This window comes from Phalacrocorax aristotelis, unplaced genomic scaffold (genome assembly GCF_949628215.1).
Source record: "Phalacrocorax aristotelis unplaced genomic scaffold, bGulAri2.1 scaffold_127, whole genome shotgun sequence".
In the NCBI taxonomy this organism is placed as follows: Eukaryota; Metazoa; Chordata; class Aves; order Suliformes; family Phalacrocoracidae; genus Phalacrocorax; species Phalacrocorax aristotelis.
This window is the reverse complement of record NW_027441293.1, coordinates 53001-77562: the sequence shown is the minus strand read 5'-3', so window position 1 is coordinate 77562 and position 24562 is coordinate 53001. Positions and strand designations below refer to the sequence as shown.

The window sequence follows — 24562 nt, the reverse complement described above, 5'->3', positions numbered from 1 at the left end:
GCCTTTGCACTTGGTCACGCCTGGAGGTGCAGGGCTCTTAAGGCTCTGCTTGAGGAGGAAGTCTGTTAATTTAAAGAGCCCTTTTTCAGGGAGGGAAATGTGGAGTGTAATCTTGGAGTGTTTAGGAATCCCCTTCTGAAGTAACCATTGAGCCATACCTGGATTCAGTGGGCCGCCTTCTCCCCAGCGGGCTGGGATTGTTCTCCTTATTGTGCCTGTGGGCTGAGGAACTGCGGAAAGCTCCCTTCTCTGGGTTCTGTCAAGCAGTTAGGGCGTGAGAGAGCTGCTTTCCATAAGGCAGTTTGTTCCACCAGCAGTATTCAGTGACAGCAGGAGTTGTGTGTGTTTCAATGAAAGAGATTGTAGACATTATTTCTCAGAACCAGCTCCTGCAATGAGGGCACCCATTGAAAGGACTGCGGGCATGCAAAGGATTGCGGTGCTGTTCTCATGGCACCCAGGAACCTCCCACGCCTTTCTGCGTGCCCCAGGGCCTCCCGGGGCCGGCAGCAGGCAGCCAAGGGCCTCTCCTTGGGCACTGCCACCCCTGAGGAGCAGCAGGGTCTCCTGATGGGCAGGGGAGGCTCAGGCTCACGGATTCCTCCTCGGGGGCTGCCAGCACTGCCCTAGACAGCAGCTCTGCACCCACCTCTCCCATTGCCCTGGCCAGGAAAGCTCTTTCCTCTGGTCCCCACCACTGATGCGCCGGCGGGGCCGGGGATGGGGGTCGCTGGGCAGAACGAAAGGCCGGGTGAGATGCCAAGCCCCTGGTGGGCCTCGCCACCTCCGATGCCCCAGCAGAGGCTGAAAGCCGATCCCGGATGTCCACAGCCTCCTGAGAACATCCACCTCCTTTTAAATGCAGAAGGATTAATTCAACAGGCTCTGGTGGAATAAACCAGTGTTGAACGCGGTGCAACATTACCATCTTCTTCCTCTTGATTTGGGAGGTGAGGTGGGCAAGAGGAAGGAGCCCATCTTAAAGAGCCTTTGCAGGATTTACGCTAATTAGTCAAATTCTCTGATCTCTTCTCCAAAAGACGGTGTCAGGCCTCGGCAGAAGCCTTCCGCAGGCATCCGTGGCCTGAGTCAGGCATTCACAGGTTGGAGTCGACTCAGATGTGTTGGATATTCGCTCTTCAGATTCAAGGTCCTGGAAGCCTTTTGACTCGAGGTCGCTTGTGCCCGAGAACAGATAAAACTCGTTACGCCTCTTGGTCTGCCTCAGCAGGAGGAAGCCTCTTCTGCTGGGCGCTGACCTTCTCGGCCTCTTCGTCCACACCTGGTGGGGAGTTTGGATGGACTTGGTAGATCGGAGCACCTCCCGGTTACTTCCAGCTCCTCTCTTTAAAAGCAAACAACCGACAACTTGATAAACCTCTGTCACCGTTCTCCAGCTTGTTGGAACATGTTTTTCTCAAGTCATCGGGGGTGCTGTATATCCCGTTGTGAGGCACAGCGGGGGCTTCTGCTGCGACAGCCTCTGGTGCGTGATGGCATCTCAGGACTGGCACTGGAGAAAAAGGTGCCAGGTTCAAGACGCTGCTGTCCTCCAGAGTGACCTCTCTCTCTGCGTAGGTGACAGGAGGGGCTGGACTCCAGCACATGGTCGACCCACATGGGTCGTCGCGTTGCTGCCACTGGGACAAGCAGGGTGCCGGGGTGTCCCTGACACCCTGGGGCTCACACTGTCACCTTTCCCTCCGGCGGCTGCAGCTGGGGCCGCTGCGTGCCACCAGCTCGCCCTGCGGGCCCGGCGCTCCTGCCCCAGGAGGGGTGGGTGGCGGGAGGGTGAGGAGGTGCGGGGTCAGCCCCCGCATCGCATCGGCTGGTGCCTCCTGGGCCAGCAGCGGGGCTGGGTGGGCTCCGGCTGGTGGGGCCGTACTGCACAGCGTGCTGGGGGCTGCACTCCCCGCCCTGGGGCGTGCCGGGGGGGTGTAGTCCTTCACCCCCAGCGGCGTGCGGGCAGCCGTAGCCCCCATCCCAGCAGCTGGGCAGGTGTGCTGGCTGGGGCTGTGGTGCAGTGAATGTTCTTGACGGTACCTGGTCTGGGGCTGTGTTTTGGAGTTGCGCTGAAAACAGCGTTGATAACACAGGGATGTTTCAATAATTGCCGAGCAGCGCTGCCCCGGGGTCGAGGCCTTTTCTGCTCCTCACGCTGCCCTGCCAGCGAGGAGGCTGGGGGTGCCCCAGGATCTGGGAGGGGGCACAGCTGGGAGAGCTTGACCCCAGCGGACCCCAGGGATACTCCATACCGCGTGACGTCGTGCTCAGCAACACCAGCCCGAGCGTGTCAGAGGCGGCCACGTCCGAACACCGGGACGAAACCTCCAGGCTTTGCAGCCCAAGCAGAGAGGGTTGGATTGACAGCTGGCCTTTACTGAGGGCTGGGGTGGGAAGCGGGGTACGGGGTGCTGGGGGTGCCAGGGGTACAGGTGGTGCAGGGGGTTCCCAGTGCTGGGGGTGCCCAGGTCTAGGGGGTGCTGTGTGCGGTGCTTGGGGGGGTTCTGGGGGTGCTGAGGTTTGGGGTGCTGTGGGGTGCCCAATGCTGGGGGTGCCAGGGGTGCCCAAATGTGGGGTGCTGGGGGTGCCTGGTGCTGGGGGTTCTGGGGGTGCTGAGGTTTGGGGTGCTGGGGGTGCCCAATGCTGGGGGTGCCAGGGGTGCCCAAATGTGGGGTGCTGGGGGTGCCCGGTGCTGGGGGTTCTGGGGGTGCTGAGGTTTGGGGTGCTGGGGGTGCCCAATGCTGGGGGTGCCAGGGGTGCCCAAATGTGGGGTGCTGGGGGTGCCTGGTGCTGGGGGTTCTGGGGGTGCTGAGGTTTGGGGTGCTGGGGGTGCCCAATGCTGGGGGTGCCAGGGGTGCCCAAATGTGGGGTGCTGGGGGTGCCTGGTGCTGGGGGTTCTGGGGGTGCTGAGGTGTGGGGTGCTGGGGGTGCCCGGTGCTGGGGGTGCCCAAATGTGGGGTGCTGGGGGTGCCCGGTGCTGGGGGTTCTGGGGGTGCTGAGGTTTGGGGTGCTGGGGGTGCCCAATGCTGGGGGTGCCAGGGGTGCCCAAATGTGGGGTGCTGGGGGTGCCTGGTGCTGGGGGTTCTGGGGGTGCTGAGGTTTGGGGTGCTGGGGGTGCCCAATGCTGGGGGTGCCAGGGGTGCCCAAATGTGGGGTGCTGGGGGTGCCTGGTGCTGGGGGTTCTGGGGTGCTGAGGTGTGGGGTGCTGGGGGTGCCCGGTGCTGGGGGTGCCCAAATGTGGGGTGCTGGGGGTGCCCGGTGCTGGGGGTTCTGGGGGTGCTGAGGTGTGGGGTGCTGGAGGTGCCTGGTGCTGGGGGTACTGAGGTGTGGGGTGCTGGGGGTGCTGAGGTTTGGGGTGCTGGGAGTGCTGGATGTGTCCAGGTGTGGGGTGCCAGGGTGCTGGAATGTGGGGTGCTGGGGGTGCTGGGATGTGGGGTGCCAAGCATGCCCAGGTGTGCGGGTGCTGGGGGAGACTGGGGAGTGCTGGGGGGCACTGGGAGCACTGTGGGATGCTGAGTGCACTGGGGAGACTGGAGAGCACTGGGGTTCAGTGAGAGCACTGGGGGGGCACTGGGGGGCACCGGGGAGACCTGGGAAAACTGGGGAGCACTGGAGAGACTGGAGAGACCTGGGAGTGCTGGGAACACTGGGGAGCACTGGGCACCCCAACATGTCTCCCAGTTACACCACCCCCCCCAGCTCCCTGTCTGGGTGGGGGCTCTAGGGAGGTGTTGGGGGCTTCCCAAGATTTTAGGATCCCCCTCAAGCAGAGAGGGTTGGATTGCCAGCTGGCCTTTACTGAGGGCTGGGGTGGGAAGTGGGGTACGGGGTGCTGGGTGGGGATGCCAGGGGGTGATGGGGGTACCCAGGTGTGGGGGTGCTGGGGATGCCCAGGTGTAGGGGTGCCAGGGTGCCCAGGTGTAGGGTGCCCAGGTGTGGGGCTGCTGGGGGTGCCCAGGTGTGGGGGTGCCAGGGTGCCCAGGTGTAGGGTGCCCAGGTGTGGGGCTGCTGGGGGTGCCCAGTGCTGGGGGTGCTGGGGGCTGGGGTTGCCCAGGTGTAGGGGTGCCAGGGTGCCTGGGTGCTGGGGGTGCTGAGGTGTGGGGTGCTGGGAGTGCCCAGGTGTGGGGCTGCTGGGGGTGCCCAGGGGTGGGGTGCTGGGGTGCCCAAGTTTGGGGTGCCGGGGTAGCTGGGAATGCCCAGCTGCGGGGTGCTGGGGGCGTGGGGGGCGCTCAGATGGAGATGCTGTTCTCAGTCTCCATTGGGTTCATGTAGTTGTATCTCAGGCTGGTGCTGTAGTTCCTCTCCTCGATGCGGTCCTGGATCTCCTTCAGCTGCGCTTGGAAGGTCCTGATGAGCCGCCGGGGTTCTGCCTCCGTGAACCGCTCCTCGGGGTAGTGTCCCAAGAGCGTCTGGGGGACACAGGAATGGGCACCCATCAGGTTCAACCACTTGGCTGAGGTGTCTCAAGCCATCTCTGGGGGATCTCTGGGTACCCTGGTAGCTGTAGAGTGATGGTGGCCACCAACCTGGGGTTGGGGCTACCCAAGGGGGTGATGGGCACGTCTTGGGGTTCCTCAGACCCACCCCTCCAGAACTGCTGTTTTGGGGAGGGCATGGTGATGGTGGGGCCAGACTCACCACATCGTTGAGGCGGGAGCTGAGGAGGATGAGGGCCACCACAATGCTGGCGGTGGTGTCCACCTCGGGGACAGTCTCGAGGAAGCTTTGGAGGAAGGCCTTGCCCTTCGTCATCGGCGGTGGTTGGCGCATGGAGGACGGGTTGTTGGGGAGGAAGGTGCCCAGGTCATACTGTGGGGTGAGAGGCCACTGTCAGCAGAGGTCACCCCTCTGGCATGGGGATGGGTTGGATGGGGACAATCTCCTGACGTAGGGTGGGACGTCCCTCCAGCACGGAAAGGGGATGGATGGGGTTGTCCCCCTGGCATGGGGATGGGTTGGATGGGAATGTTCTTCTGAGGTGGGGAAGTCCCTCCAGCATGGAGAGGGGATGGATGGGGCACCCCTCCAGCATGAAGAGAGGTGGACACAGACATGTCCCCTGGCTCAGGATGGGGACAATGCTCCTGCACACAGAAGGGTTGGAGGGGAAGACCTCTCCAGCGTGGGACAGAGACACCTGGGGACATTTTTCGGGTGCAGAGGAGTCAGAGGTCCCCTGTCCCACCTGCCCGTTGTTGACAGCCGCATGCTGCACCGAGCAGGTGAACACCACCATGGTGAGGAACTTGTTGAGCTCCGCCACTGTCTGCAGTGAGGAGGGGATACCTGGGGGTGGGGAAAGACAGCAAAGAGCATCAGGGACCTGTCCTTGTCTCCCCACCACCCCTGGAGACACCCCATGGCACCCATGGTACCTGAGGAGCTCCTGCCCAAGAAGCCATTGGTGAAGATCTCCATGACCCATGCCTGCAGCTCGGTGTCCCCGCTCACTGCCGCATCTTCCTGGTAGTAGAAAGCCACGATGCCGGAGACAAAGCTACCATAGGGTGAGGTGACCATGAGACCAAAGAGCACCTATGGGACCACCACCACCTGCCACCCAAACCCTTGTTCCACCTCTTGACAACTTCCCAGAGGCTCATCCCATCATCCCGGTAGAGGTAGTTGGGGATGTGGGCCATGCCGCGGTGCTGGATGTCATCGGGGAAGCAGAGGGAGGTGTAGGTGACCTGCTCCAAGCCCCGCTGGACGATCAGCTTCAACCCCTCGTAGGTGACCCCTGAGGCCTGGTGGGGAGGGGGCACCCATGGGTGCTCAGGACAGGAGGTGCTATGCCCCCCTCCAGCCCCGAGCTGCCCCAGTGCTCCCAATATACTCCAGTGCTCCCAGCGCTCCCCAGCTCCAAATCCCACCCCCAGGCTCTCTAGTGTCCCCCAGGGTCTTCAGTGCTCCCCGGTGCTCCCAGTGCTCCCAGTACATCCCAGTGTTCCCAGACCACCAGTACTTCAAGCAGCCCCCCCACTGCCATCCAGTGCTCCCCAGCCCCTCTGTGCTCTGTAGTGGCCCCCAGTGTCCCCCCGTGGTCCCACTATACTCCAACGCCCCCAAGTGCACCCAGGGCACCAGTACTCCAAGTAACCCCCCCCCAGCACGCCCAGTGTACGCCAATGCTCCAAGAGCACTGGTGCTCCAAGTCCCTCCCAGTATCCCCAGTTATCCCAGTTCACCCCAGTGCCCCCCAGGTGCTCCCAGTAGATCCCAGTGCTCCCCCAGTCCCTGGGGATCACCTTGGCAATGATGCCATCAGGGCTGATGAGGACAGTCCGGGCCAACGTGTTGATGTGAAACGTGAAATGGAAGTGGGGGATGAGGAGCTGGTGGTGGAAACCAAGACTTTGGAGATGACCAGGGACCTCCCAAGGAGCTGAGAGGGGGTTGTTGGGTCGGGGATTACGGTGGTCAGATGGGTGGGGGGCAGTGAGTGGTCCTGAGGTGGGTCCTTACCTTGAAGAGAGGGTGACAGGCAGGCAGTTGACGTAGGGTGGCAATGGCAAAGACCTCCGCAAAGAGGTGGGTCCTCAAGAGGTGGGTGAGGAGCTGGTGACTGTAGAAGTCAGCATTGCGCACCCAGGTCTTGGCCAACAGCCAGTCCCACTCGGCATCGCTTGGAAAGAAGATGGGGCTGTTGGGTCCCGGTGTTTGGCTGAGCTGTGGAACACAACCACATGGTAGGACCATCTTCTCTCCACCACCGTGGTGGGGTTGTCCACTGGTTTGGGGTGGAATGTCCCTACCTGGATGGCGATGGGGCGTAGGAGCCCATCGGTGCCCTGGTGCAGCAGGCAGAGTGGGGCGGCCACGTACTGCTGGCGCCCGTGTATGGTGCCAGCCGGGATGTCCTCCAGCAGCTCGTAGTCCACGATGAAGATCCGACCCTCTTGCATCTCCTTGCCCAGATTGGTGTCACCACGCAAAGAACCAGCTACCATCTCCGCCGTCACTGGGAATTTGGCCGGCAGCGTCTCACATCGACGGATGATGATGGGATTGTTGCCGTTCAGGAACTGGTAACCGAAGAAGTCATCCTCTTGCCAGTGCTTGGCCACGTACTCGGGGACTGAGGAGGTGACCAGACATCAGCACCCAAGTGCCCACCTTCCACGTTAAGCCAGGGGCTTCTTGAGAAGCCCTGGGTTGTGGGGACGACACACAAGGCACCCACCAATATCCCTGCCCTGTGTCCGGGAGAAGATGCTGCGCATCTCATCCAGGCTCGTCCAGGAGGTGCGTCTCAACAGGAACCCTGACAGAAGGTAGGAGGCCTTTCTACGGGACAGAGGTGGATCTCAGCACCCACCATCCCTTCCCTGCCCCCCCCGCCAGCCTCTCAAGACAGGGTGGCACTGGCAATGCTCCTCACTCCCATCATCTAGGTCCTCTCCAACCTTGGGGCGTTGCTTACTGGAATAGGAGGACACCAGTGAAGTTGGTGGACCTCATGCTGGAGAACTGACTGTTAGAATCCAGTTCCTCGACGGAGTCCACTTTGAGGCAATGGGGCCAGCCTTCGGCGAAGCTCTTCCACCTGCAGGTGGGACATGGGGACGGACGTCAGTGTCACCGCTGGCCAGGTCACCCTGGCCATGGTGGACTTCCATCCCTATGTCCCTGCTCTCACTGGTAAGCCTCCTTCCGTGCCTCCAGCTCCTTCCGCCGATGCTCCTTGAGGATATCCAGCTGATCATCCGCCAGCTTTTTCCCTGGAAAAGAGGAGATAGGGGTCAAGGTTGAACCCCCCTGGCTAGCAGAAGAGGATGAGGGTGGGATGGGTCTTACCTGAGCCCTCCCGGAGCTCCACGGTGGTGGTTCCCTCCAGCCACTGGTAACAGGGGAAGTGGTAGAGAGTGCCGTCAGGGGCCACCACACAAACATCGTTGCAGAACCAGGCATCCTCCAAGAAGAGCCGTTTCTTGTGCAGGCGGATGAGGATGATGGGACCCAAGTCCTGCTCACAGGACACGGTCAGGTCCTTCTCCTGGTGGTGGGGGGGGTGGGTGGGAAATGGCTTAGAGAGGGAGGGCAGCTGCTCCAGTGTGGCACCGGGAGGTAGGAGCATTCCCCACCAGCAGAGTGGGAGTTCAGAGTGGGGTTCCCCCAAAGTTCCTCCATCCTCCCCAAGACCACCTCCCACCATTCCCCCAAGACCCCTTTCCTCAATCCATCAAACGTTGGAGAAGACCCAAGCCCTTTTCCGTCCCTCTCCAGTAAAACCCATGCCAGGGACCCTCAGGACAGCCCATGCCACCACTCGTGTCCCCGTCCCCACGCTCACCTTTCCCGGCAGTAAGTATAAGCTGACGGTTGTCTGGCGACTCTCGCCACGGCTGCCCACCAAGGTGATGGAGATGCTGTTGCTGGTCCCAGCTGCGAGGATGCTACCCGTTGCCACCTTCACCTTGTAGACAGCCATGGTGAGCTGCACCAAGGACAAGCAGCGAAGTCCAAGAGACGCCTTCAAAAAGCAACAACCCGTAGGGGTGAAGGGTTTTGGGGGTGGAAACCTGCTGTTTTGGTTGGTTTACGTGTCACAGGCCCTGTGGCTGTTGCACAAGCCGGGTGGCCGGTCCTTCCTTCTCAAGGGGAGGTGTTATCAGATGACCGTTACCAGCCAGCACCCACTTTATCTAATCTCAACAGATGTGGCCATGGGGACATTACCCAAGCGATGGCCCGCGGGGGGTGGCCATGGGCCCAAGGGAGGGGGTGTTCGCCATGACCAGGATCTCCACCTGCCTCCCCAGGGTCTCCTCCATCTCCTGCTGCGTCCCTGCCCCCAGCTTCACTGGCTGCTCAAGGGATGCTGCGGAGCAGCGGTTGTGGGGCCAGCAGGGACTTTCCGAAGGAAGACAGTGGAGCAACAAATCCTGGAAAGCATTTCCAGGCACACAAAGGATTAGAGAAGCATCAGGAGGAGCCAGCATGGCTTCATGTCCTGGTTGCGGCTGGGGTAGAGTTAATTTTCTTCATAGTAGCTGGTGTGGGGCTGTGTTTTGGATTTGTGCTGGGCACAGCGGTGATAACGTGGGGGTGTTTTAGTTGTTCCTAAGCAGTGCTTACATAGTCAAGGCCTTTTTCAGCTCCCCGTGCTCTGCCGGGTGCACAAGGAGCCGAGAGGGGACACGGCCGGGACAGCTGACCCAAAGTGACCCACAGGATATCCCGTACCACACGACACCATGCTCGGGATATAAAGCTGGGGAAGAAGGAGGAAGGGGGGACGTTGGGAGCGATGGTGTTTGTCTCCCCAAGTCACTGTTAGGCACGATGGAGCCCTGCTCTCCTGGGGATGGCCGAGCGCCCGCCTGCCCGTGGGAAGGAGCGAATGAATTCCTGGTTTTGCTTTGCTTCCGCGCGCAGCTTTTGCTTTTACTGTTAAACTGTCTTTATCTCAACCCACGAGTTGCCTCACTTTTACTCTTCCGATCCTCTCCCCCATCCCATTGGGGCACCGGTGAGCGAGCGGATGTGTGGGGCTTGGTTGCCGGCTCGGGTTAAACCACAACACTTCACCAAGGAGAAGTCATGCTTGACCGATTTGATAAGCATCTATGGTGCAATGACTGGCCTAGTAGATGAGGGGAGAGCAGTGGAGATTGTATTCCTGGACTTCAGGAAGGTTTTCAACACAGTCTTCCATAAGATCCTCCTAGAGAAGCTGTTGATGTATGGGCTGGGTGAGCAGTGAGGTGGGTTGTCAACCGGCTGAACGTCTGCAAGTTGCAGGTGACACCAAACTGGGAAGAGCGGCTTAGACTCCAAAGGGTCCTGCTGCCACCCAGAGAAACCTCAGCAGGCTGGAGAAACAGGCTGAGAGGGACCTCGTGGGATTCTACCAGGGGAAGTTCAAAGTCCTGCCCCGGGGGAGGGACAGCCCCCAGCACCAGGACACGATGGGGACACCAGGCTGGAGAGCATCTTGGTAGAAAAGTGGGCATCTTTTTGGTGTCCACATATGTGGACACCAAGTTGACCATAAGCTCTTGTCGCAAAGGTGGCTTACAGTGGAGGGAAGTGGTCCTTCACCCCTGTGCTGGTGAGGCCACACCTGGAGGGCTGGGTCCAAGTGCTGGGCTTCCCAGTGCAAGACATGGACATACTGGAGAGAGTCCAGGGATGATGATGAAGCAACTGGAGCATCTGGCTACGTGGCTGGTGCCATACTCAAGGTTTGGGCTTCTGTGATCGTGGATCTACCTTTGAGCAGCCAGGTCTACCTGTGAGAGGCTGGATCTGTTGGGGGCTGATGGCACGAGGCTGGTGCCATCACAAGGGTTTTGGCTTTTATGACAATGGGACTTTCCTCAGCACCCATAGCCTGTTAGCGAGGGATGGAATCCACCTGTATAGAAGGGGCAAGGGTGGGGTCCAAAGTGGCAATGCTGGTGCCATCCCATCCAACGGGGGAATAATCCAGGCCAACCAGAGCAGTGGCAAAGGTGCCGTAGCTGCCTCACGAAATGACACTCGGAAGACCAACCACCTCAAGGGAGTGTATGGTTATAGTGGGTCCTCGTGCACCCCTCCAGGGAAACCTGGGTGCTCAGGTACCTCTCTGAAACGTGCGTACACCAAGGCATGCAGCGTGGGCAGTAAACAGGAGGAACCAGAGATCTGTGTGCGGTCACGGGGCCACGATCTCATTGCAATCACAGCGACACGGCGGGACAGCTCGCGTGACTGGAACGTGGTCATGGGTGGCTACAGGCTTTGCAGGAAAGACAGGCCAGCAAGGCGAGGTGGGGGAGTTGCTCTTCGTGTGAGGGAGTAGCTGGAATGCATCGAGCTCTGCCTAGCGGTGGAAGAAGGACGAATCGAGAGCTTATGGGTAAAAATTAAGGGGCAGGCAAATATGGGCGACACCGTTGTGGGCGTTTGCTACAGGCCGCCTGATCAAGAAGAGGAATTTGATGAGGCCTCCTGCAGACAGTTGGAAGTAGCCTCACAATCGCAGGCCCTGGTTCTCGTGAGGGACTTCAACCACCCTGATATTCCCTGGAAAAGCAACACGGCGAGGCACGCACAATCCAAGTGGTTCCTGCAGAGCATCGACACAGGTGGTGGAGGAGCCAACGAGGCGAGATGTGCTGCTGGACCTTACACTAATGAACAAGGAAGGGCTGTTTGAGGCTGTGAGAGTTGGGGGTAGCCTTAGCTGCAGCGACCATGAGATGGTGGGGGTTCAGGATGCTGCGTGGTAGAAGCAGGGCGACAAGTAAAATTACAACCCTGGACTTCAAGAGAGCCAAATTTGGCCTCTTCAAAGACCTGCTTGGAGGAATCCCATGGCTAGGGCTTTAGAAGGCAGGGGGGTCCAAGAGAGCTCGTCAGTATTCAAGGACCACTTCCTCCAAGCTCAAGATCAGTGCATTCCAGGAGGAAGAAGCCAGGCAGAGGAGCCAGGAGACCCACATGGATGAGCAAAGAGCTTCTAGAGAAGCTCAAATGGAAGAGGGAGGTTTACAGTATGTGGAAAAAGGGACTGGCCACCCAGGAGGAATACAGGAATGTTGTCAGGGTATGCAGAGATGCGAAGAGGAAGGCCAAGGCCCGCCTGGAACTAAATACGGCGAAGGATACCAAGGATAATGAGAAGGGCTTCTTCAAATACATCAGCAGTAAAAGGAAGACTGGGGAAACTGTGGGCCCGCTGCTGAACGAGGTGGGGACCCTGGTGATGCAGGCTGCAGAGAAGGTGGAATTACTGAATGCCACCTTTGCTTCAGTCTTCACTGCGAAGGCTGGCCCTCGGGCATCCCAGCCCCCGGAGGAGAGAGATAAAATCTGGAGAAAGGAGGACTTCCCCTTGCTTGAGGAGGATTGGGCCAGAGATCGCCTAGGCAAACTGGATCCTTGCAAATCCCTGGCCCTGATGGGGTGCACCCACCAGTGCTGAAGGAGCTGGCAGTTGTTCTTGCCAAGCCACTCTCCATCATCTTTGAAAGAAAATGTCATTCCAGTGTTCAAAAAGGGCAAGAAGGAGGGCCTGGGAAACTCTAGGCCAGTCAGCCTCACCTCCATCCCTGAAAAGGCGATGGGGCAGTTCATCCTGGAGGTCATCTCCAGGCATGTAGAGGACAAGAAGGTTATCAGAAGCAGTCAGCATGGGATCACCAAGGGGAGATCATGCTAAGACCAACCTGACAGCCTTCTATGATGGCGTGACTGGCTGGGTCGACGAAGGGAGAGCAGTGGATGTTGTCTGTCTCAACTTCAGTAAGGCATTCGACACCGTTGCCCATAACATCCTCACGGACACGCTAAGGAAGTGTGGGTTGGAGGAGGGGACAGTGAGGTGGATTGAGAACGGGCTCAACAACAGAGCTCAGAGGGTCCTGATCAGTGGGGCAGAGCCTGGCTGGAGGCCTGTCACTACTGGTGTTCCCCAGGGGTCTGTGCTGGGTCCGGTCCTGTTTAATGCATTCATCAGTGACCTGGAAGATGGGACAGAGTGTCCCCTCAGCAGGTTGGCTGGTGACACCAAGCTGGGAGGGGTGGCTGATACGCCAGCAGGCCGTGCTGCCATCCAGCGAGACCTGGCCAGGCTGGAGAGCTGGGCCCAGGGGAACCTCATGAAATCCAACAAGAGCCAGTGCAAGGTCCTGCCCCTGGGGAGGGACAACCCCCCGCACCAGCACAGGCTGGGGGCTGAACTACTGGAAAGCGGCTCTGCTGGTGGACAACAAGCTGACCGTGAGCCAGCAACGTGCCCTTGGGGCCAAGGAGGCCAATGGGATCCTGGGCTGCATGAAAAGGAGTGTGGCCAGCAGGGTGAGGGACGTTATCCCCACCTCTGCTCTGCCCTAGGGAGACCACATTTGGAGTGCTGTGTCCAGTTCTGGGCCCCCCAGTTTAAGAAGGACATGGAACTGCTGGAGCAAGTCCAGTGGAGAGCTACCAAGGTGCTCAGGGGGCTGGAGCATCTCCCTTGGGAGGAAAGGCTGAGAGACCTGGGCTTGTTCAGCCTGGAGAAGGGAAGGCTGAGGGGGGATCTCATCAGTGCCTATAAATACCTGAAGGGTGGGTGTCAGGAGGATGGGGCTGGACTCTTTTCAGTGGTGCCCAACGCCAGGCCAAGGGGCCACGGGCACAAGCTGGAACACGGGAAGCTCCACCTGAACATGAGGACAAACCCCTTCCCTGTGCGGGTGCCAGAGCAGGGGCACAGGCTGCCCAGAGGGGCTGTGGGGTCCCTTCCCTGGAGACATTCGCCCCCCGCCTGGACGCGGCCCTGTGCCCCTGCTCTGGGGGTGCCTGCTCCAGCAGGGGGTGGGACGGGGTGAGCTCCAGGGGGCCCTTCCAACCCCTGCCAGTCAGGGATTCTGTGATTTACCTGACCAAGTGGGTCTTCACCAAAAACCTGGCCAGACTTCTATGAAAAGCCTTAAACTAGACTTAGGGAAGGGTCACCAAGATGATGAGGTCACTGGAGCATGTCAGTGAGGAGGAGAGGCTGAGGGAGCTGGGATGGTCCAGCCTGAAGAAGACACTGCGAGGGGCAGTGTCAATAAATACCTGCAGGGTGTGGAGAGGACCAAGATCCTCCTTCCCCAGGAAGATGGAGGGAAGGAGCTCACCACGCAGGTCAAACCCTGGGGGCACTGGGGTATACTGGGAGCACTGGGGGCAGCTCTGGGTAGGGTGGTTGTGTTCTTTCCTGCACCTGCCATTCCATGGAGGCCAGCATGAGGAAGCTCAAGCCTCCAGCTCCTCCACCGCTGCCTCCCCAGAGCCTCCTTGCGCCCCATAGTGGCCCCCCAGAAGGAATGGTCACACCCATGACAGCAGCCAGGTCCCCTCCACTACCATTTTGGGAATAACACGAAACCAAGATGGGTCCTTGAGCATTTAATGATATGGGAAGAGACAGAGGGACAAAGCAGGATGGGGGCCACCAACAATGGGCACAGGGACACACAGAAGCACCCCTTGGCCAATATGGAAGTTGTAGAGGGGCTCCAGCACCTCGGACACCCCTGGGACTGCTGGGAGGCAGAGTTGGCCAACTGAGGACGTTGGTAGTGGCATTGGACATGTGCCTATGGAGGTGTTCACCAGTCTCCTGCTGTGGCTCTGCAGGGTTGGAGGGACAGGGACACTTGGGGTCCTCGTGGGGGCAGTGGTGGGTCCAGGAGGGAGCTTCTCTCCCAGGTTCAGGCAATGGGGGAGCAGGATTTTGGGGCTTCAGAGGCTCAAGCTGCTCCAGGAGCCTATGTGAAGCTCATGCGTCGCTTCCAGAGCTGGGATTAAAGGGGTGGATGTTTCCTCTGTGCCCATGGGTACAAGCCACCAGCAGGGTCATTGTGAGAGGGGGGCTAATGGCTGCCTTGGGCTGGCCTCTCCTGGCTGTATGCAGCGGTGTTGATCTGACTGGCCTTCGCAGCTGTCCTCCAGACAGAGAGGATCTTCTTGACAGGAATGTCTGGGTCCAGGGCATCCGTGAGGGTGACCACAGAGATGGGGGGAATTTGGTTGTCCTCCAGGAAGAACCTAAAGGCATCCTTCAGCCTGCGGGTGAGGTAGAGCATGATGGGGGTGAGTGGATGGAGGTGGGATGGGTGTCCCACCACCCCTAGCCACTAGCCAAGGCCAGCATTGGCTGTCAATAATAAGCACTGTCTTGGCCAGGGTAGTTGGTCAATGGTGGCTCTCAATGGTGTCCAAGATTGCTGGCCACTGATGACCAACGCCTCATGCTAGAGGCTGCCCTGGGTATCTCCAGTGGCATCAGGAGCCAATGGGCAGGTGATAGCTGGGCATAAGAAAACCCTCTTCCCATGAGGGTGATGCCACCTTGGGACAGTCCCCAAGATGAGCATCTCCAAAGACAGAGATCCACCAACGGGCAACCAGATGAGGATCTGAGTAACCTTCCTGGAGCAGGAAGTGGACCTGAGACCTTCGGAGGTCCCCCCCACCCAAACCCTCCCAGGAAGCTGTGACTTCTGCCACTGCTCTGGCTGTCCCAGGATATGACCTAGACTTACTCATATGCAGGCTCAAATCTGGACAGTGCCACCGTGATCATCTCGTGAAGCTCAATGAGGAAGAGGTCGAGGTTGGTGTTGGACAATGCAGAGGACAGGGCTTTTGCCTCCCTCGCATCCAGCTGCTCTTGGAACTGCTTGGGTACCAGGCAGAAGGGATCCTGCAAAGATCACCACAACCCTCTCATGTCCTTGAACCTCACATCAGGGCCACCAGAGAGCTTCCAAGACATAAGCCAACCCTGAAAGTGCCCAGGGGGGTGGATGATCTTCAGGATGGGCCAGAGACCTTGATTTTACACAGGGAAGGGATAAGACGGGGATGTCAAAAGTGCTGCCTGGCTGTGGCAATGTAGGTTTCCTTTCTCCTCCCCGGGGTGGCAAACACTATCTCCGTCCCCCAGCCTCATCGCCCTCACCTGGTTCAGCTGTACCAAGAGCATGGACCTGCGAGCTGCCAGGACCTGCCACAGCGACAGGATGTGCTTCAGCCGGGTGTTGGGGACCACCTGAAGAAGGGGGACAGAGAGGCACAGGCATTCAGCTCCTTGGAAAAGTCATGTCCATGCTCAACTCCAGCATGTCCTAGAGGACATGTTGGGCCACCAACATCCCCCAATGGCTGGACCTCAGCACATCCAGGTGGGTGCATCTACAAACCCTTGGGTCCCGCATCACCAGCATCCCCCACAGAGGATTCCAGGCCATCCGCAGCACCCAAGGTGTCCCCAAGGCGTTGGTGGACATGGCATGAAATCCTGCCAAGCTTTTAAACCTACCCAGGTGCCCAGAACCTCTGCCTTGAGCAGGGGACCCCCAAACCTTCATGGACGCTAGATCTGGGGACTCTGGAGCACATGAAAGTGGTCAGAGCCACAGGGGACATGAAGCCCTGCACAGAGTGGTACGGGTGGCCATCAAGGAGAAGACACAAGGGTCTCATTCCCCAGCTGCCCTGAGCCTCTCGCCCACCGGCACGTCCTGGAACTGCTTTGCGCTGGCGTCCATCCTCAGCTCCTGCTGGACATATTCGGGCAGCGGGTACTCTGGGTCACCACCTGTCACGGCCAGGAACTCAGCAGCCACCTTCAAGGTGGCCAGGGCCTTGGAGAGGGCGTTGACTGACCAGGCCTCTTCCATGATGCGCTTCTGCTGGTTGATGCTGAGCAGCTCCTGGCAGTAAGAACGGCAAGGATGTGACCCAGTGAGAGCTGGGACCACCACAATGTGATGTCCTCCCAGCCTGCTCACCCATCCGGAACAGGAAAACTGGGTCCTGCCAGGTCTCCAATGCCCTACTTGTGTTGGCCTTGGGTCTTTCCCCATGTCTTCCCAGTCTCCATGCTCCCATCGCATCACGGGACATGAGGGGAGACCTCAGGGTTGGATGGAGGAGAAGACCAGCAACTTGTTTCCTACCTGGGGAAGATGGTCCCTGACTTTAGTCTTGGTGTCCTGGAGGGTCCTCACGTTGTTGAGCGTAATGGATGGGGCCGTCTGGAAAGGGTTGGGGACAGATGGTTATGAATACGCTTGGTGTCACAGAATGTTCTGAGTTGGAAGGGACCCACAAGGATCATCAAGTCCAACTCCTGTCCCTGCACAGGACAACCCCAAATTCACACCATATCTAACGGGCCAGCAGGGAAGTTCAGCTGAGCAGATATGAGTCAGGAGGATGTCCCATGGGGTTCTGCAGGAGATGGTCTATGGCCCTCTGAGGCCACTGTGGGGGTTGTGGAGATCAGGGGAGGTTCCTGATGGCTGGAAGAAGGCATCTCCATGAAGGAGAATCTGGTGAGCTCGCAGCCTCACCTCTGTACCCAGCGAGGTGATGGAGAAAATCCTCTTGGGAGCCATTTCCAAGGACCAAAATGGTCCTGGACACAGCCAGTGTGGACAGATTTCCACCTTTAGGAGCACATGCATGGCCCATTTGCTGTAGGGCAGCCTGGTTCTAGTGTCCTCAAGTCCCCTTTTCCCACTGGCTCCAGGCTTCATTTTCACAGAATGGAGACCCACAGCCCCACCCAGAGATGTGCTCCTCCAAGGTGGTTCAGAGTCCCACTTTGGGCCATACATAACTCTGAAAGATGCCTCTTGAAGTTCTTTCAACAGCTAACACCAACTTCTCCCTTGTTCTCAAATAAATTAGGGTGGCTTCCCCTTCACAGAAGACAGTGCTGTAGGTCACACTACCTTTCAGGCCACCATTTCATGACCACAGAAGTGGTTTCTGGCCATGGAAGTCCTTCAAAACCCAAGGAACAGAGACAGATGCACAGGAGGCATCTGCCAATGCCTTCAGTTGAGTCTGCTGACTCCAGAAAGGCAGGTAGAAGAGGCTGGAAAGAGACCCCAACCCCACTACTGGCCTCGGACAACACAACTTGACCCATGCTGAGCTCACCTGAACCTTGATGATGGGCTTCCCGCTGATGAAGCAATCAACCACTTGCCGCTGCAGCATCTGGAAGTCGAAGTAGGTTGTCTTGGTGCCATCTTCATCTATCTCGTACTGCAGGTTGGCGAGCGCCATGGTCACCAGATCGCTCTTGGTTATGGCCAGCACAGAGGAGGGCTTCACCTCTTCTGTGGAGACAGACCTGGGATAGAAAAGGTTGCTTTGTGGGGTTACAGGACCTCTCGCTTCGTCCTACTCTGCCATCAAGGACCCGCTTTGCTGAACACCAAGCTGCCCGGACCTTGCAAAGGCATAGTTTGGCCACCACAGCACTCCTGCAAGCCCCACGTCAGCCCTAAAAACCTCTCATGGAGCCTTTACAGAGGGTGAAGGAGTTGGACAAGCCCTAGGGTGAGCAGCTTGAGACCTACCGTTGCCTCTCCCTGGTGACCCGCGCGGCTGTGTCGATGCAGCTGTTTTGCAGCTGTATGAGGAAGCTGGTCACCAGGTGGCTGATGGACGGTTGGGTGGGGAGGAGGTGTAGGATGGCAGTGTTGGTGTTGATGTCACTCGGCGAGAGGTCTGGCAGGATGGTGATGCCTGTAAAATGGCAGAACAGTCTTCTGCCCACTGTACGGATCCCAGGGGAAGTTCTCCCTTTCACGGAGGTCTTAGAAGGGCTTTTTATTAGGTTTTATATTTTCAGAAGGGTTTTAAATTTGTTTTTAGCAGGTGGAAAGCAAGCAAGCCGAGCAATTCTGCCAGGAAGTGAAAGGGAAAGGTAGTTGCAGCTCAGCTTTGGGGCATCCCCAGAAGAAACGGCCAAGGAAAGAGGGACGTGACATCCCTCTTTCTTCCGGGAGGAAAAACGTGTACCTGAGCTGGATGGGTTCATTTTAATATTGCTCCAAACTTTCCGGATCGTCTCTATAGCTCTGCTGAAAGCCAAACGCTGGTCCTCTGTGGGCACAGAGAGTAGAGAAAACGGCCCGGTCAAGGCATCCTCCCAGGGGACGTGCCAGGTCAAAGGATGTCTCCAACAGATACATCAGTGGTGGTGTCACAGCAAACCGTGCTGTGTGTTGGCTCCGGCTGGGCCCCGTGTGACATCAGTCAACCAGGCACCATGACTTAGGAGCTGAAAAGCCCACCGCACCTATCTTCCTTGTTCACAGCAGAAGAATCTTGCCAAGCACCAAAATGCCCCGGGAGAAAGGATCTGCCCTGGATCTATCTCAGTGCCTCAGACACCCCCACCCTCTCCTAATTTCCCCCCAAAACTTCTCCTGCAGAGGCACCCCCAGCCTCGATGGGTTGCTCTTCTGTGGGCTGTGCTGGCTCTACCGTGCAAACTACGGCAGCAGCTTCCCAGGCGAGCATCTGGGCGCTGAGGTGTATCTAACGCCCCCCGTCCCGGGCGTGATGGAAATCCGTATCACACCTGAAAGTTCAGGCTGGTCCAGGAATTGCCGGACTGTGTAGCTTTCCCCTTTTTGGCTGTTTTGGAAGAAGTGGATCAGGGCATTCTGCAGACGGAAAATGTCAGGCAGGTGTCGGATATGTTGGATGTTTTCAAGCTGGAAGAGAAAATTCAGCGTGATTCAAGGGACAAGGATCCTGTCTTGCACCTCAGGGTAAACTGGAGGAGGACCTTGTTTTGCTTGGATGCTCCAAAGAAACATGGGGAGAAAACAGTTACCCCGGTGCCCCATGGACACCAACCAGGGTGAATCTACTCAGTGCCTGCATGTTTTGGAGGAGAGGAAAGGTTCACACAGCCAACCTTCAACAGGAGCTCCAGCAGAATGGGGTAGGGGTGTCCAGTGCCTTCTCCATGTTCCTGCTGTAGGAGATGCATCAAGGTCTGGATGGTCATCTTCTGTTCAAATCTCCACATGCAGGGCTGGTTGATCAACCCCTGCTTCGGCAGGCCTTGGAAAGGTGGTGTCTGGCTGTAAGCTATTTTCAGAAGGAGGCTGGAGCCATGGTGGCCTTCATTCATCCTCTGCTCCTTGACAGAATTAAGTCTCTGCTCCAATTCCTGTAAGAACCCAAGGGTTGTTCGGAGCCACCCCTCATTACCAAAGCAGCCCAAGGGGATTCATGGCGTCTTAGGGCAAAGAAAAGCAATGAGGGCTCTGGAGAAGCGGGGAAGCATGGTAAGAACTTGCCACCAAAGTGACAAGAACAGAACTGCTCAGGGAGAAGCCCACAGGTAATTTTCTCCAAGGGAAGAAACCTGACTGGTTTCCAAGGAGGATCTGTGTCGGCATATAGAAAGCATCCAAGAAGGCAGCTCTCTGCAGGAGCAGAGCAGGAGACCGCGCCAGCCAGGAGGTCTCCATCACCCCAGAACGAGGTCCAAGTTCAAAAAAGAGGGGACAAATCTCTTTCCTTCCACATGGGAGCACCCTGAGCTCAGCAGATGTGTCTGGACATGGACAGGACCACCAGCACAGCGGTGCTTTGGGTACGCGATACCTGGGAGCAGCAGCTGGGCACAGTCGTACCTGGAAGAAGGGCTGAGCCAGGGCCTTGAAGGAGGCCTCCCATTGCTCTTGGTCCTTTTTCTGCTGCAGGGTGCTCAAGGCGACACTCTCATCTGTAGAAGACACAAAGGACTATGTGAGCTTTTGCCCTGTAGACCCTGGGGTCTGCCCAGAGCTTTGTGGCTTTCTTGACAGTGAGGACGAAGATGATGTAGAAATAAGCGGAACCGCGAGCAGACGGGATTACGCAGATGCTTAGTTGGAGAAAACTATCTCCCAATCTGCTCATTGCCCTCAAGCTGGTCTGGCCTGAGTGCTTTGAATGACCTCGCTGCCCTCATGGTCCTCCCTGTCTTCTCACCAGTTTCCCAGGATGGAGACTATCCCGGGAAGAAAGAACCAGTGACACCAGCCCCGGTTAAAACCCAACCACTGTGAGCCTTCAGGTGACTTCCCAGCACTTCCCAGCATCTCTCTACCTGCTGGGTTCTCATTGCTCAGGTGCTGTAGAAACAGGTGGACAGTCAACACAGCATCCTCCATGTTCCTGCCGAGTGCTTCTGCCAGGCACGCAATGTCTTTCCGAAGGTGGCCCCAGAAGAACTCTTCCACATCCTCCGGTTCCTCTTTCATCAGGTCTAGAATCGCCTGGAAGACAGGGCAGGTTCCTCCATTAGGGCCCTCAAGAAGGTCTCCTCCCAAGGTCGGCTGAACGCTCCTCACAGCATGGTGGCGACTCACCTGTTTACCAGCGTAGATGCCCAGCAGGAGGGACGAATGGAGCAGGCTTCTCGCGAGACTGACGCAGGCAGGCGACAGACACCTCTGCAGCTCGTTCATCCGCGTGTCGGGGCTTCCCAGGATGTACCCTTTCGCCGTTTTATCCTTGGTGCTGTGTTCAGAGAAAGCAATCACCCACCACAACTTTTGCTAGGTCCCACAGCGGGACCACGGGATGCAGAGACCTTTGCTTTGCCCAACCAGAGCATTTTCCCCATGCCCGTGGCACTGCCGGAGGTCTAGGTGGGCGGATGAAGCCCTCTGGGGCTGTGGAGCCAGGCGGGTTGACTTACGTTTCCTCCTGAATGAAGCCGGCCACAGGTTTGTGGTTAGTTCCCCCAATGGTGGCACCACACTTGCATTTCGCCACTTCGACGGGAAGCCCACACTGCGTTTGGGCACGCAAAAGTAGAATGAGAGAGAAGGTTGGAAGCCCGGCCGTTTGCTGAAGGCATCTAGCAAAAGCTGAGGGCACCCCACGGGTTTCCATGTGCTTCCCCTGGCTTTCTACATGGGGTCATTGCAACAGCTAACGAGGGGCAGGAGGGGGACGCGTGCCTATGAGCAAACATCTCCAGAACAACCAGGCTCTTCCTACAGTCAGCAGAATACGTCTAGGCATCAATTTGGGGATGGAACTAATCAAGACCTGGAAGAACCCACTTCACTCCACCATTCCCATAGGAAGAAACAAATCCCAGCTCCATTTAGCCTAGTGCCTCACTGGGAGAAGAACCCAACTGGCTTGGAGAAGAACCCAGCTGGCTTGGAGAAGAACCCAAGTGGCTTGGAGAAGAACCCAAGTGGCTTGGAGAAGAACCCAAGTGGCTTGGAGAAGAACCCAAGTGGCTTAGAGAAGGACCCAAGTGGCTTGGAGAAGAACCCAGCTGGCTTAGAGAAGAACCCAACTAGCTTGGAGAAGAACCCAGGTGGCTTAGAGAAGAGCAAAACTGGCTTCTGAGCCTTGCAGCTGCTCTTGCACCAAAGGGACCACCTGACACAGATGTGACATTGAAGTTCACATTAGGAGGGGAGCGGGGCAGCAGGAGGAGGGTCTATAGCAGCCACCCAGTAGAAAGAGCCAGGCCAAGAGGCCAAGAGATGTTTCAAGATGGTGCAAAGTGGATGGACAGCTCTGAGAGACAAAAGAAAACCTCAGAAGCTCATCCCAAGCCTGGCTTTTTCCCATGGAGGCGACAGTGATACAACGAGAAGCACAAGAAGGCAGAGCTACAAAGACAACCAGTCAGGAGGAGACACTTACATAGGTGACAACCCAGAACGAGCCACACTGACAACCTACGTGTGCAAGAGGATATGGTTAGTCAGTCATCTCCCACAACAACCTCCATGATGGGAACGTGGCCAGGAGCTCACCAAGAGTGTGACAGGCCTGGCCCCCATCCCCTGGCATCCAGCCCCACCACATGCCTCTCACAGACCTTGTCAAAAAAGGACCCAAAGTTGCTACACCTGGGTAGAGATCATGAAGAACTCAACAGAAGGACAGAGATGGCCTTCAGGAGTCTTCAATCCCTTCCCTCTGTCCCCTGGCCAATCTCAATCGGTTGCTGGTGGCTCCCCCACGTGCACAGGAGCAGCGAGATTCCCCCAATACTTACTCCAGATCTTATCCATGTTACCGACTTTCCAGTTCTGCACATCAAAAAGCAGGTCTCCAGGCATGGTGGGAAGGTAAGACCCCTTGGAAAGGAAACACGATAGAAAGTGAAGCTGGGGCTAACCATCTTCCTAGCTCTCTTCCCACCTATCCGAGGGACGATTCTGCTTCTAAAGCAAGCAGTGGGGAGGAAAGGTCCTCCTGCATGGCCACTGTCATCAAGGAGAAACTTCTGGTGAGGGAATGGGGACCAAGTGAGGGAGCAAGGTACATCAGACAGAGAGATATGAGGCTGGAGTGACCAGAAATAAGGAAGTCCCCAAGGGTCCCAATTATTTATTGAGGCTTGATTCGGGAACCGAATACACCATAGGCCAAACAAGACCTTGATGGGAAGGGAGAGGATCCAGAGGTGGCTGCCTCTTTCATTTCCAGGAAAAGCAGCATGATGTCCTGGTTGCTTCCTGCAGCCCTCAAATAACAGGAACAACTCATGCGTGGACAGACCCAAGGGGAAACCCAGCTCAGCAGTGAGCATCTCCATCATCCTCTGAGTGATGGAAGACCTTTGGCAGGAGGAGGATGCCCAGGCTGGGCTTCAAACCACCTCATCTCAGCCAAGGAAGCTCTGCCAGCCCCTTGGCTCCCCTTGACACAAAAGAGAGATGGGCATGTCCTCTAGACCATATTTCTCATCCACATTTGAAGTAGACCAGGATGGGTGGTTGCAGTTACTTCTCAGCCCGAGCAACAAGAAGGAAGAGGAACAATGATCTACAAAGCAACAAGCTGACCAGACAAAGTCTGTCTGCCAGAACGACGTGCACCAGGACAGTGGGGTGGAGACAGCTGTGCACCTCGGCCTTGCGACTCACCTTCACAACGTCAGGCTTGAAGCAGATGTTCCTGAGGAGGTGAGTGATGTGCCTCGGGAACAAAGCCAGAGTGAGTGCAGTGTGGAAGACCACTTCCAGCAGGCCTGGGTCTTCACCGTCACCCAAAGCATCCGTGATCCTCTTTACTTTGTCTTCCAGCAGCTCATCTGGGGTGGGTGGCAACCGGAGGATGTTCTCCATTTGTCTCATGACAGACTACAGAAATTGAACAAAACAGATATAAGCAAAGGCAATCAGCATGGCACCTCCCTGTGAGGGGTCTTCTGGCTTCACCGCTAAGGTCCAGTGTCCATGCAAAGTCCCCTTTGCGGGACTGCCACAACTCTCCATCAACACAGGTGGAAACCTCCTGTTTCCAGCAGGTTCCTGATCAACCAGCAGTTCAGGATCAACCAACAGTTCCAGATCAACACTTCCAGATCAACCAGTTGTTCCAGACCAACCAACAGTGCTAGGCCAAAAACCACGGAAACCCCCTGTTAGAGACACAACAGATACTCACCGTCAAGCTCTGTTTTAATGTGGAATCTTTGCTTTTTAGCTGGTTTTGTGCTTTGTCCAGCACCGAAAACATCAGTGTTGTATTCGACCAGGTGCTTCTATCCTGAAAAACACAGACGCACGTTGTTATCCTAAGAAGCAAGTGGAAGGGCACGAAGAGGAGGTTGAATGCACCCTACGGGGGCCTGTCACGCTCCTCAGCTGGAAGGGAGCCCTGTGCATGAATTTTATAGGGCTCGAGCTCAGCAAATCCCACCCCCCTCAGCTCTGCTTCGGCACATGGCCTTCAAGAAACAACCTACCTGTGAAATGTCTAACCCTTGGGGTAAAATCCACTTCTCCATCCAGAGGATCTTCCACATAGAGGTGAGCCCACAGATGGCAAGGAGATTTCTGATGAGGAACACCTGAGGCCACGGAGTCGGAGCCTTCGCCACCAGCTGCTTCATTGCGTTCACCAGGTCTTGCTCTCTCTCATTCCCCTCGGCAGCAGGCGCATTGGGATCTGCAGCTGGAAGGGAGGTTTCTGGTTATGCCCAGTCCCCAGTGGTGGCACATCACGCGTGTCCTTCACCAGTGCAGCCCCTACAGCTGTTTAGGCTGCAGTAGGATCTAGGCTGCAGTAGGATCTAGGCTGCAGTAGGATCTAGGTCGCAGTAGGATCTAGGTCGCAGTAGGATCTAGGCTGCAGTAGGATCTAGGCTGCAGTAGGATCTAGGTCGCAGTAGGATCTAGGCTGCAGTAGGATCTAGGCTGCAGTAGGATCTAGGTCGCAGTAGGATCTAGGCTGCAGTAGGATCTAGGCTGCAGTAGGATCTAGGTCGCAGTAGGATCTAGGCTGCAGTAGGATCTTCTCCCCACAA

The 24562-nt window shown here is 57.4% G+C and overlaps 2 protein-coding genes across 2 annotated transcripts in view; both read right to left on the bottom strand.

Annotated features, from left to right (window-relative positions):
- Positions 1–3174: 3174 nt before the first annotated feature.
- LOC142051286 (hydroperoxide isomerase ALOXE3-like) lies at positions 3175–8506 on the bottom strand. Its single transcript, XM_075080433.1, has 13 exons — positions 8297–8506; positions 7801–7999; positions 7643–7724; positions 7427–7549; positions 7187–7290; positions 6759–7081; positions 6469–6672; positions 6252–6338; positions 5581–5750; positions 5379–5500; positions 5189–5289; positions 4642–4812; positions 3175–4412 (listed from the first exon to the last, which is right to left on the bottom strand). Exons 1-13 carry the CDS (start codon positions 8432–8434, stop codon positions 4233–4235), a joined length of 2004 nt encoding a protein of 667 aa, XP_074936534.1. The 5' UTR covers positions 8435–8506; the 3' UTR covers positions 3175–4232.
- Positions 8507–13856: 5350 nt separating this feature from the next.
- Positions 13857–24562, bottom strand: part of LOC142051293 (E3 ubiquitin-protein ligase rnf213-alpha-like) — a gene marked incomplete at its 5' end in the record, with an annotated part of 51322 nt that continues 40616 nt past the window's right edge. The window contains 19 exons of the mRNA XM_075080438.1: positions 13857–14529; positions 15009–15169; positions 15428–15517; positions 15981–16181; positions 16428–16505; positions 17419–17614; positions 17844–18012; positions 18289–18372; positions 18854–18989; positions 19196–19453; positions 19923–20014; positions 20381–20549; positions 20643–20793; positions 20975–21069; positions 21946–21980; positions 22304–22385; positions 23178–23393; positions 23701–23802; positions 24002–24210. Coding sequence (XP_074936539.1) covers positions 14337–14529; positions 15009–15169; positions 15428–15517; positions 15981–16181; positions 16428–16505; positions 17419–17614; positions 17844–18012; positions 18289–18372; positions 18854–18989; positions 19196–19453; positions 19923–20014; positions 20381–20549; positions 20643–20793; positions 20975–21069; positions 21946–21980; positions 22304–22385; positions 23178–23393; positions 23701–23802; positions 24002–24210 — 2717 coding nt within the window. The remainder of the gene's footprint in view (positions 14530–15008; positions 15170–15427; positions 15518–15980; positions 16182–16427; positions 16506–17418; positions 17615–17843; positions 18013–18288; positions 18373–18853; positions 18990–19195; positions 19454–19922; positions 20015–20380; positions 20550–20642; positions 20794–20974; positions 21070–21945; positions 21981–22303; positions 22386–23177; positions 23394–23700; positions 23803–24001; positions 24211–24562) is intronic.